A 14204-nucleotide genomic window follows, 5' to 3' on the forward strand; every position below is an offset into this window, starting at 1 on the left:
ACTGACAATCTTAGTCAATTAGGATGAATTCAGAGTGTCTGGAGAGAACTACAGACCTTGTCAGAAACACTGACAATCCTAGTCAATTAGGATGAATCCAGAGTGTCTGGAGAGAACTACAGACCTTGTCAGAAACACTGACAATCCTAGTCAATTAGGATGAATCCAGAGTGTCTGGAGAGAACTACAGACCTTGTCAGAAACACTGACAATCCTAGTCAATTAGGATGAATCCAGAGTGTCTGGAGAGAACTACAGACCTTGTCAGAAACACTGACAATCCTAGTCAATTAGGATGAGTCAAGTGCTAAGTACTGTCTAAGTGAAGGATTCACACTTACAACGTCTAATAGTGAAGGATTCACACTTACAACGTCTAATAGTGAAGGATTCACACTTACAACGTCTAATAGTGAAGGATTCACACTTACAACCTGAGTGTTGACTAGCTAGTGAGACAGTCATGACAGAAGATAGACTGACTTATAAAGACCACTGGGCCATTGAGGCCCCTGAACACTGTTGAAAAAATCAAATTTAGAATTTATATACACTAGCTATAGATTAATCACTACAAAATTTGAATAAAAATCATGACTTCCAGTCCATGGCCACTGCACACAAGATTTGGTGGATTTTGGTTGAAAATTTATTTGAGTCATTTGTGAAATATCATGTTAGCAGTGTAGCACCTGTGATATTATGATTTGTGTTTCACAAGATTAAAGAATTGTTGATTAAATAGTCTCTTTGATGAAACTGTAACCTCGATGAGAATTTGAATAAGAATAAAAAGTCATCTAATTGACCTATAACCATGCATAATTTTTGTACCCCAAGCAGATCACATAAATTGCAAGTCCATCTAAAAGTTCTTATTGACTCATACATGTACATGTATGTATTGCAAGCAAATGACATAAACAGAAAGTCCATTTACGAACCCATCCTCCTCAATTTTGCCATCAAAAAAGCAATCTCAACAAAAATATCTAGTGTTCATCCTTGTGAAGCCCTACAATATAGAATTATCATGAATTATTGTGTGAGATATATTGGACTTTCACCCTGAAAGGATGTACATGATCATCGTATTGTCATGGGAAAAAAGGAAGTTTCACTTAATTAATTCACAGAATAAGATAGTTAAGCGAAATCATAATGTGAAAATGAGGTCAGACAAAGTGTAAAGATGTTATCGGTACATATTGATGAATTAGTCGTCTTTTAAGTTTCATCTTTGCTATCACAGTAAATGATAGACAAATAAATTTGTGTGTTTGAGTTAAAATAAAATCATGAATTCTACCCTAGGTCTAAAAATATACATTGTACATTGTACAGTCAAACCTGTAAATAAAGGTGACCTTGGATTAAAGAGTCAAAGTCGTTCATGTACCAGTAGGTATTTCTACAGTGGGACCTGCAAAAACAGATTTTCCACTAAATAGGGATGACTTTATTAGCAGCTTATATTTGACTAGTTCTTCTTCCTGTCATATTTAAGGTCAGGTACCTAACACTACAGGGAGATAACTCTGAAAACCAGCAGAATGTTTTAATGATGTTGTGTTCTTACAGGAATATTAAGCTTCTCAATGATCAAAATAAGTGTTTGTCATACTGCTATATATAACCAGTGTAATTTTTCTGATTGAACGATTGGTTCAAATTTTTTGAAATTTTTATATTTTTGTCAAAGGGTCAAAGTCAATACCTTGTCAAAATTTTAAGAAAGTTTAACGAGACAAATTAATTAAAGTTAAGGTGTTAGGTACCACCTTAAGTCATCAACTAAATTTTCCAGCTGCCTACCCAAACTTTTTTTTTAGCTTTATTGTTTAAAGTCCTGACCTTTTTCATTTTACAGAACCTTTTGAATTTAAAAAAATAATATTGATGTGATAGACACTAAAAATTCAAATTATATTTATAAACCAATCTTCTCACTCTTAATTTCTCTCCAGTAAACAAGTTTAGTTTTTGCCTTAAATGGACATGATAGATTTATTTATATATATATACATGTACATGTGTACATGAGCATCATATACATGTACATGTATCATGATAAAGGAAATAAAAAAAAGAATATGAAAACTGCTGAGAAAGATAGGAAACTGTTACAAAAATGCCCTAAGCTAGCTATAGCCATTATCGACCTGATAGCAATTTCATAGAAATTACATCTAGCCTTTTGTGTGTTGAAAGACCTGTCATTATCTTGCAAGGAATTTTTAAGCTACATGTTTATAAAACAAGAGTTGCACAGGTCCAAATTAGCAAACGCAATCAATATGTTCACCGTGATGATGTCAGTTCACCTCAAATTTTTAATTGATTTGAATTATTTTTTCTTGTTTCACACTTGTGGTAGGTAGCCATTTTGTCATTGAAGGTATTAAGTGGGTAGCACATGTACCTTATGTTTTTCATCTGTAACTCCCAACTTTTTCCTTCAACATTTTTCATAGCAGCATTGTGCATTAGCTTGATACAGACACAACATCTACCTAGTTAAGTTTCTAGAGTTTCTTATTTGTAGAAGGTAACCATTTTTGTCTTTGAATATTCTAAGAGAGGATTACACATGTACCTAGGTTGTTTTACATTTCAACTGTTACTAACATAGTTGAAAACAACACATTGGATACAGGTCCACTTGGACTCAGTATATGACATGTTGAGTCCAACTTTTGAAAGTGAGGCTGATATGAACATTTATGGTTCTGTTCTGTAACATTCTGCACAGGTGTAATGCATATGTTGATAATGTCAGTCAGCCGGCTATGTAACAGCTATGTGATGGAAGGTTAATAAGTATGATGGTTTTAACAGTTTGTCAATAGTAATGTTAGTAGACAAAACAGGTGTTGTCTGGTCTGGCACCCTTGACTAATAAACAATTTTAATTACCTCCCTTGTATTGGCAATTTAAGGTGAATAGACACTGAACTATTTAAATTGTACTTTTTTCTTCAAACTTTTCTATAAGTATTTAATCAGAAAGAAATATTCGCTTTTGTAAGTGTTTGAGGAAATACAATGTACATGTATGATATTCTAAATTAATCATTTTGTATTGTTGAATATGAATTATAATTCAAGGAAATTGTGCTGAATAAAATGATAAATATTTGATAACTGATTGGGAATTTTATGGGGAGAAAGAGGTCGTTTTTCTGTTATCCCCCTTCCCCACCATCCTGTCCATTTGTATACATAATGGCAGGTTTGTCAATAAGAAAGGGGTAACTCAAATACCAAATTAGGAGTTGACCCCATAAAATTGAGAAAGGGAATGGGGAATGTTTCAAAGAGACAACAACCCGACAAATAGAGAAGACAACAGCCGAAGGCCACCAAGGGGTCTTCAATGTAGCGAGAAACTGCCGAACCTGTATGCATCCTTCAGCTAGCCCCATAAAAATATGTATGTATACTAGTACAGTGATAATGGACGTCATACTAAACTTCGAATTATACACAAGAAACTTAAATTAAAATTCATTCAAGACTAACAAAGGCCAGAGGCTCCTGACTCCTATGTTTGTCTTCAGCAACTTGATGTTTACATTCTTTGGGCAGATCCAACCATTTTGCGGAGGGGGGGGCTCCAACTATATTTCTCCATTCAATTGCATTGATCACCCTAAAAAGGGGGTTTTGAACCCCTGATCCCCCCCTTTATTACATTATAATTAAAAGAATTTAAATAAGTTAAAACATTGCCAGTGTAACAAACACTTCCTGGTTGTGGGTAGTTTGACCTATGACCTTATCCTAAGTCGCCCACCTACATGATTATAATGACAGTCATTTGAAAACATTTAAAGCACTCATAATAAAAATTAATTGGCTTGACCCATCGACTTATTGATGTTGTCCATTCATGTAGACATATAGATCTTTATCTAATACAAACTTACATATAATGAGACCAATAAGGAAGTGGGCAAAATGTCAGCTGTGGTTCTTGACCATTGGTCAGTTTTAAATTGTGGGAATTTTGTTTTTATTTTAATGTCTGTGAGAGTAATACAATGCATATATTATATATGCTCCAAGATTTATGATTATTATATATAATACTTTGATGTCGTTGTGAGAGTAATAAAATGGCTATTATGTAAATAATTATGATTATTATCATATTTTAAATACATAGGTTTGTTTCCAATGATGGAAGTTTTTAACGACCTTGACTGGCTACACAACCTTGGCATGGTTGGCAAAGAGCTTATGATAAGAATAAATATTGTACTGTACATATAAATTTGAAATAAAATTGAAAATGGAAATGGGGAATGTGTCAAAGAGACAACAACCCGACCACAGAGCAGACAACAGCAGAAGTTAACATAAACATCTATACAAAATGTCAGAATGCATGTCATGTTGGTTAAGTTGACTCCAGGTCATATTTAAAGAACATAGTTTCTTCTTGTTTTTTTAAGAATATCCTATTTAAAACTGTTGTTTTTGTTTTACAGAGAAGATTAGCCAGTGCAGCTAAGAAGGCCATTGCAAAGATTCCACAGAGAACGGTCAAGATTGGAGACAAGGTATGGTTTAGAGACAGTATCAATTAACATATTTTAATAATTTAATTTTGGAAACAACACATCTTTTGATTGGCTGACGTTATTTTGTTATCAGCCCATAGACATAATTTAGTCATGTGACTGTGACTTCATCAAAGTTTTTCCATGGTTTTCTACGATTTAAAATGGAATTTAGAATTAAATTATAAGAAATGACGGTGATTTTTTTTCTGTCTATTGGAAATAACATAAAAAAATGTGGTGCACATTATATAAATAACACATAGCTGAGAGGGTGATAGAGCAGATTGGTACCCCGAGAAAACATTGTCAACCGCGGCGAAGCCAAGGTTGACAATGCCTTTTCGAGGGGTTCCAATCTGCTCTATCACCCTCTCAGCTATGTGTTATTTAATTTATTATACTGAATGTCCTGTCATTTTTGGCCTTTACAGATTACTTTTATTTTAAAAGCATTTTCTATGACGTCACGTTCATAACAACGTTACGGGGATTAGAAAAAACAACAAAAGTCAAGCAAGATGTTTTATTTTATTTATTTTAAAAGTCGATAATAAAATCTGAGTCAAAACGTAGAACTTAAGCATTGTATTTAATTCTTTGATGTAAATTCAATTCATTGTTCTTTGAATTATCGATTTCTGATTGGTCTAGACGAGAGGGTAACATTCAAAAAAATTGTCACCCGCTCAGCCATGTGATAGAGTAAATTGACACCCACTTCTTAGCCAATCACAATATGGCATTTTAACGTGAAGTATAATAATGTTAAATAACGCGCTATGCGCGTTATTCAATGCGCACCAAATTTTTTATGTTATTTCTTCATAAACAAAAGATTATTACAGTCATTCCTTAAATGTTTTATTATATCTACTCAATGCAAACAGTCTGTCTTGTCATGCTTGTCTTTGAACTGTGTACATGTATGTAACTACATGTATGTAACTACATGTATGTAACTACATGTATGTAACTACATGTATGTAACTACATGTATGTAACTACATGTATGTATTGTTGTGACTGAAAAAGATAGTCCTGGGGATACAATCCAGAAATTTTGTTATTAACTTTGATGTCCCTGCTGTAGCGAAGGGTCAATAATTAAGTTTTACCTTTTGGTCTGTATTTTCTGTTCTCTAACTTAAGTTTGCCTCAACCAAATGTTATGAAACTTAAACATTTATAAATAATGCTTATTACCACAGAACACTGATCAAGTTTGAATTTTGGTAACTTCACTTTTACAGCTCTACAGTTATGCCCCTTTACAAGTGGAAAAGTTTTTATGAATTTGTAAACAATGCTTATATTTCCGCACAACTTATTATGATAATTTTTTTTTAGTTCAAGTGGACTTGCTTGTATAGATACTCCTAATAAATAATCATTAGCAGGTCCATAAATATGATATAATATTAGTCTTAGATACATTAAGCAAGACTTTAAGAGGATGGTAAGTAAATGTCGTTGACATCATGAGCTGTTCTTAAATGTGAGATAATTTTATTATTATTAATAATAATAAAGGTCAATGAATGATTAAAAAAAGGATAGTCCAAATGGACTTAAGCTTGCAAAACTGATATTCATTTGCAAGTCCATATAAAGATATTTATTGAGAGAAAGATAGAAATTATGAGTCCTACTGAAGAGTAAATAAAATGTCTTTTGTGGTGTTGTTCGACTTTTTGACATTATTGTCAATTCTAAAATCTGAGATTATTAAATGTTGATTAGTTCTAAAGGTCATTGAAGGATTAAAAAGGATAGTCCAAGTGGACTTGCAAAAACAATCTTTATATATTTCACTGACTGATATTCATTTGCAAGTCTATATATATAGTTCTACCCGAAAATAAATAAAATGTCTTTTGTAGTTTTGTTCAACTTGTTGACATCATGATCTATTCTGAAATGTGAGATTATTAAATGATGGTTTAAATAATACTCAAGGTCACATGAATGATTAAAAAGGGATAGTCCAAGTGGACTTGAAAAAATAATCTTTAGATATCTCTGACCGATATTCATTTTCAATTAAGTCCTTATAAAGATATATGAAGAGAGAGATATTGTGTGTTCTATTTGAAAGTAAATAAAATGTCTCGTGTGGAGTTGTTGACATCATGGTCCATCCTAAACTGTCAAATTGATAAAAAGGTCAATTAAATGATTAAAATGGTATGGACCTACTTTTGTACGCAAATTTCACTGACCAATATTCATTTGCAAGTCCATATATAGAATTTAGTCAGACAAGAAAATGTCTCTCTTGTGGATTCGTTAGGTCTAAGCTGTGAGATATCATTTAATACTAAGGTCGATGACATTTTGAATGAAAATGCAACTTTTGAGTTTGTTTTTCTTTATTCCCAGTATAGTAATGCCAGTTGTAAATAGATCCTTTACTTTTTCAAGGATAAACTGTTGACCAAAATTACATCTCGACATAGTTAACATGTTTTTATTTACAAATAGTATTTGCCTTTTAACTGTTGATGTTTTACTGTTTTAACAATATTTAAAAAAATGATGAATTAAATTTTTGATAATGATGTATGTCATTTATGTAAATCTTTATATTTCAGGAATTAGAATCTGAATTTGATCAGTGTGCTGTTTTGATACTAATGTGTATATATGTAAATCTTTATATTTCAGGAGTTAGAATCTGAATTTGACCAGTGTGCTGTTTTGATACTAATGTGTATATATGTAAATCTTTATATTTCAGGAGTTAGAATCTGAATTTGACCAGTGTGCTGTTTTGATACTAATGTGTATATATGTAAATCTTTCTATTTCAGGAGTTAGAATCAGAATTTGACCAGTGTGCTGTTTTGATACTAATGTGTATATATGTAAATCTTTATATTTCAGGAGTTAGAATCTGAATTTGACCAGTGTGCTGTTTTGATACTAATGTGTATATATGTAAATCTTTCTATTTCAGGAGTTAGAATCAGAATTTGACCAGTGTGCTGTTTTGATACTAATGTGTATATATGTAAATCTTTATATTTCAGGAGTTAGAATCTGAATTTGATCAGTTTGCTGTTTTGATACTAATGTGTATATATGTAAATCTTTATATTTCAGGAGTTAGAATCAGAATTTGATCAGTTTGCTGTTTTGATACTAATGTGTATATATGTAAATCTTTATATTTCAGGAGTTAGAATCTGAATTTGATCAGTTTGCTGTTTTGATACTAATGTGTATATATGTAAATCTTTCTATTTCAGGAGTTAGAATCTGAATTTGATCAGTGTGCTGTTTTGATACTAATGTGTATATATGTAAATCTTTATATTTCAGGAGTTAGAATCAGAATTTGATCAGTTTGCTGTTTTGATACTAATGTGTATATATGTAAATCTTTATATTTCAGGAGTTAGAATCAGAATTTGATCAGTGTGCTGTTTTGATACTAATGTGTATATATGTAAATCTTTCTATTTCAGGAGTTAGAATCTGAATTTGATCAGTGTGCTGTTTTGATACTAATGTGTATATATGTAAATCTTTATATTTCAGGAATTAGAATCTGAATTTGATCAGTGTGCTGTTTTGATACTAATGTGTATATATGTAAATCTTTCTATTTCAGGAGTTAGAATCTGAATTTGATCAGTGTGCTGTTTTGATACTAATGTGTATATATGTAAATCTTTCTATTTCAGGAGTTAGAATCAGAATTTGATCAGTGTGCTGTTTTGATACTAATGTGTATATATGTAAATCTTTATATTTCAGGAGTTAGAATCAGAATTTGATCAGTGTGCTGTTTTGATACTAATGTGTATATATGTAAATCTTTATATTTCAGGAATTAGAATCTGAATTTGATCAGTGTGCTGTTTTGATACTAATGTGTATATATGTAAATCTTTCTATTTCAGGAGTTAGAATCTGAATTTGATCAGTGTGCTGTTTTGATACTAACGTGTATATATGTAAATCTTTATATTTCAGGAGTTAGAATCAGAATTTGATCTGTGTGCTGTTTTGATACTAATGTGTATATATGTAAATCTTTCTATTTCAGGAGTTAGAATCAGAAGTTGATCAGTGTGCTGTTTTGATACTAATGTGTATATATGTAAATCTTTATATTTCAGGAGTTAGAATCAGAATTTGATCAGTGTGCTGTTTTGATACTAATGTGTATATATGTAAATCTTTATATTTCAGGAGTTAGAATCTGAATTTGATCAGTGTGCTGTTTTGATACTGATGTGTATATATGTAAATCTTTCTATTTCAGGAGTTAGAATCTGAATTTGATCAGTGTGCTGTTTTGATACTGATGTGTATATATGTAAATCTTTATATTTCAGGAGTTAGAATCAGAATTTGATCAGTGTGCTGTTTTGATACTAATATGTATATATGTAAATCTTTCTATTTCAGGAGTTAGAATCTGAATTTGATCAGTGTGCTGTTTTGATACTAATGTGTATATATGTAAATCTTTATATTTCAGGAGTTAGAATCAGAAGTTGATCAGTGTGCTGTTTTGATACTAATGTATATATATGTAAATCTTTATATTTCAGGAGTTAGAATCAGAATTTGATCAGTGTGCTGTTTTGATACTAATGTGTATATATGTAAATCTTTATATTTCAGGAGTTAGAATCAGAATTTGATCAGTGTGCTGTTTTGATACTAATATGTATATATGTAAATCTTTCTATTTCAGGAGTTAGAATCTGAATTTGATCAGTGTGCTGTTTTGATACTAATGTGTATATATGTAAATCTTTCTATTTCAGGAGTTAGAATCTGAATTTGATCAGTGTGCTGTTTTGATACTAATGTGTATATATGTAAATCTTTCTATTTCAGGAGTTAGAATCTGAATTTGATCAGTGTGCTGTTTTGATACTAATGTGTATATATGTAAATCTTTATATTTCAGGAGTTAGAATCTGAATTTGATCAGTGTGCAGTTTTGATACTAATGTGTATATATGTAAATCTTTCTATTTCAGGAGTTAGAATCTGAATTTGATCAGTGTGCTGTTTTGATACTAATGTGTATATATGTAAATCTTTATATTTCAGGAGTTAGAATCAGAATTTGATCATTGTGCTGTTTTGATACTAATGTGTATATATGTAAATCTTTATATTTCAGGAGTTAGAATCTGAATTTGATCAGTGTGCTGTTTTGATACTAATGTGTATATATGTAAATCTTTATATTTCAGGAGTTAGAATCTGAATTTGATCAGTTTGCTGTTTTGATACTAATGTGTATATATGTAAATCTTTCTATTTCAGGAGTTTCTGAATTTGACCAGTGTGCTGTTTTGATACTAATGTGTATATATGTAAATCTTTATATTTCAGGAGTTAGAATCTGAATTTGATCAGTTTGCTGTTTTGATACTAATGTGTATATATGTAAATCTTTATATTTCAGGAGTTAGAATCTGAATTTGATCAGTGTGCTGTTTTGATACTAATGTGTATATATGTAAATCTTTATATTTCAGGAGTTAGAATCAGAATTTGATCATTGTGCTGTTTTGATACTAATGTGTATATATGTAAATCTTTATATTTCAGGAGTTAGAATCTGAATTTGATCAGTGTGCTGTTTTGATACTAATGTGTATATATGTAAATCTTTATATTTCAGGAGTTAGAATCAGAAGTTGATCATTGTGCTGTTTTGATACTAATGTGTATATATGTAAATCTTTATATTTCAGGAGTTAGAATCAGAATTTGATCAGTGTGCTGTTTTGATACTAATGTGTATATATGTAAATCTTTATATTTCAGGAGTTAGAATCTGAATTTGATCAGTGTGCTGTTTTGATACTAATGTGTATATATGTAAATCTTTATATTTCAGGAGTTAGAATCAGAAGTTGATCATTGTGCTGTTTTGATACTAATGTGTATATATGTAAATCTTTCTATTTCAGGAGTTAGAATCAGAATTTGATCAGTTTGCTGTTTGTATACTAATGTGTATATATGTAAATCTTTCTATTTCAGGAGTTAGAATCAGAATTTGATCAGTGTGCTGTTTTGATACTAATGTGTATATATGTAAATCTTTATATTTCAGGAATTAGAATCTGAATTTGATCAGTGTGCTGTTTTGATACTAATGTGTATATATGTAAATCTTTCTATTTCAGGAGTTAGAATCAGAATTTGATCAGTGTGCTGTTTTGATACTGATGTGTATATATGTAAATCTTTATATTTCAGGAGTTAGAATCTGAATTTGATCAGTGTGCTGTTTTGATACTAATGTGTATATATGTAAATCTTTATATTTCAGGAGTTAGAATCAGAAGTTGATCAGTGTGCTGTTTTGATACTGATGTGTATATATGTAAATCTTTATATTTCAGGAGTTAGAATCAGAATTTGATCAGTGTGCTGTTTTGATACTAATGTATATATATGTAAATCTTTATATTTCAGGAGTTAGAATCAGAATTTGATCAGTGTGCTGTTTTGATACTAATGTGTATATATGTAAATCTTTCTATTTCAGGAGTTAGAATCAGAATTTGATCAGTGTGCTGTTTTGATACTAATGTGTATATATGTAAATCTTTCTATTTCAGGAGTTAGAATCAGAATTTGATCAGTGTGCTGTTTTGATACTAATGTGTATATATGTAAATCTTTATATTTCAGGAGTTAGAATCAGAATTTGATCAGTGTGCTGTTTTGATACTAATGTGTATATATGTAAATCTTTATATTTCAGGAGTTAGAATCAGAATTTGATCAGTGTGCTGTTTTGATACTAATGTGTATATATGTAAATCTTTCTATTTCAGGAGTTAGAATCAGAATTTGATCAGTGTGCTGTTTTGATACTAATGTGTATATATGTAAATCTTTCTATTTCAGGAGTTAGAATCAGAATTTGATCAGTGTGCTGTTTTGATACTAATGTGTATATATGTAAATCTTTATATTTCAGGAATTAGAATCTGAATTTGATCAGTGTGCTGTTTTGATACTAATGTGTATATATGTAAATCTTTCTATTTCAGGAGTTAGAATCTGAATTTGATCAGTGTGCTGTTTTGATACTGATGTGTATATATGTAAATCTTTATATTTCAGGAGTTAGAATCTGAATTTGATCAGTGTGCTGTTTTGATACTAATGTGTATATATGTAAATCTTTATATTTCAGGAATTAGAATCTGAATTTGATCAGTGTGCTGTTTTGATACTAATGTGTATATATGTAAATCTTTCTATTTCAGGAATTAGAATCTGAATTTGATCAGTGTGCTGTTTTGATACTAATGTGTATATATGTAAATCTTTCTATTTCAGGAGTTAGAATCTGAATTTGATCAGTGTGCTGTTTTGATACTAATGTGTATATATGTAAATCTTTATATTTCAGGAGTTAGAATCAGAATTTGATCAGTGTGCTGTTTTGATACTAATGTGTATATATGTAAATCTTTATATTTCAGGAATTAGAATCTGAATTTGATCAGTGTGCTGTTTTGATACTAATGTGTATATATGTAAATCTTTATATTTCAGGAGTTAGAATCTGAATTTGATCAGTGTGCTGTTTTGATACTAATGTGTATATATGTAAATCTTTATATTTCAGGAATTAGAATCTGAATTTGATCAGTGTGCTGTTTTGATACTAATGTGTATATATGTAAATCTTTATATTTCAGGAGTTAGAATCTGAATTTGATCAGTGTGCAGTTTTGATACTAATGTGTATATATGTAAATCTTTATATTTCAGGAGTTAGAATCAGAATTTGATCAGTGTGCTGTTTTGATACTAATGTGTATATATGTAAATCTTTATATTTCAGGAGTTAGAATCAGAATTTGATCAGTGTGCTGTTTTGATACTAATGTGTATTTATGTAAATCTTTATATTTCAGGAGTTAGAATCAGAATTTGATCAGTGTGCTGTTTTGATACTAATGTGTATTTATGTAAATCTTTATATTTCAGGAGTTAGAATCTGAATTTGATCAGTGTGCTGTTTTGATACTAATGTGTATATATGTAAATCTTTATATTTCAGGAGTTAGAATCAGAATTTGATCATTGTGCTGTTTTGATACTAATGTGTATATATGTAAATCTTTATATTTCAGGAGTTAGAATCAGAATTTGATCAGTGTGCTGTTTTGATACTAATGTGTATATATGTAAATCTTTCTATTTCAGGAGTTAGAATCAGAAGTTGATCAGTGTGCTGTTTTGATACTAATGTGTATATATGTAAATCTTTCTATTTCAGGAGTTAGAATCTGAATTTGATCAGTGTGCTGTTTTGATACTAATGTGTATATATGTAAATCTTTATATTTCAGGAGTTAGAATCAGAATTTGATCAGTGTGCTGTTTTGATACTAATGTGTATATATGTAAATCTTTCTATTTCAGGAGTTAGAATCAGAATTTGATCAGTGTGCTGTTTTGATACTAATGTGTATATATGTAAATCTTTATATTTCAGGAGTTAGAATCAGAATTTGACCAGTGTGCTGTTTTGATACTAATGTGTATATATGTAAATCTTTCTATTTCAGGAGTTAGAATCAGAATTTGATCAGTGTGCTGTTTTGATACTAATGTGTATATATGTAAATCTTTATATTTCAGGAGTTAGAATCAGAATTTGATCAGTGTGCTGTTTTGATACTAATGTGTATATATGTAAATCTTTCTATTTCAGGAGTTAGAATCTGAATTTGATCAGTGTGCTGTTTTGATACTAATGTGTATATATGTAAATCTTTCTATTTCAGGAGTTAGAATCAGAATTTGATCAGTGTGCTGTTTTGATACTAATGTGTATATATGTAAATCTTTCTATTTCAGGAGTTAGAATCAGAATTTGATCAGTGTGCTGTTTTGATACTAATGTGTATATATGTAAATCTTTATATTTCAGGAGTTAGAATCAGAATTTGATCAGTGTGCTGTTTTGATACTAATGTGTATATATGTAAATCTTTATATTTCAGGAGTTAGAATCAGAATTTGATCTGTGTGCTGTTTTGATACTAATGTGTATATATGTAAATCTTTATATTTCAGGAGTTAGAATCAGAATTTGATCAGTGTGCTGTTTTGATACTAATGTGTATATATGTAAATCTTTATATTTCAGGAGTTAGAATCAGAAGTTGATCAGTGTGCTGTTTTGATACTAATGTGTATATATGTAAATCTTTATATTTCAGGAGTTAGAATCTGAATTTGATCAGTTTGCTGTTTTGATACTAATGTGTATATATGTAAATCTTTATATTTCAGGAGTTAGAATCAGAATTTGATCAGTTTGCTGTTTTGATACTAATGTGTATATATGTAAATCTTTCTATTTCAGGAGTTAGAATCAGAATTTGATCAGTGTGCTGTTTTGATACTAATGTGTATATATGTAAATCTTTATATTTCAGGAGTTAGAATCTGAATTTGATCAGTGTGCTGTTTTGATACTAATGTGTATATATGTAAATCTTTCTATTTCAGGAATTAGAATCAGAATTTGATCAGTGTGCAGTTTGTATAGAGGGTTATAAAGCATCAGATGTCATCAGAATACTACCTTGCAAGTAAGTCAACATTTTGGTTTTTAATAGATTT

The 14204-nt window shown here is 30.1% G+C and overlaps 1 protein-coding gene across 2 annotated transcripts in view; it reads left to right on the forward strand.

Annotated features, from left to right (window-relative positions):
* LOC134698134 (RING finger protein 150-like) overlaps window positions 1-14204 on the forward strand; it is a 39913-nt gene that overhangs the window by 16600 nt on the left and 9109 nt on the right. For both annotated transcript variants that reach the window (XM_063560424.1, XM_063560425.1), the window contains 2 exons: window positions 4494-4565; window positions 14091-14173. In XM_063560424.1, coding sequence (XP_063416494.1) covers window positions 4494-4565; window positions 14091-14173 — 155 coding nt within the window. The remainder of the gene's footprint in view (window positions 1-4493; window positions 4566-14090; window positions 14174-14204) is intronic.

Source organism: Mytilus trossulus, chromosome 14 (assembly GCF_036588685.1).
Source record: "Mytilus trossulus isolate FHL-02 chromosome 14, PNRI_Mtr1.1.1.hap1, whole genome shotgun sequence".
NCBI classification, from domain to species: Eukaryota; Metazoa; Mollusca; class Bivalvia; order Mytilida; family Mytilidae; genus Mytilus; species Mytilus trossulus.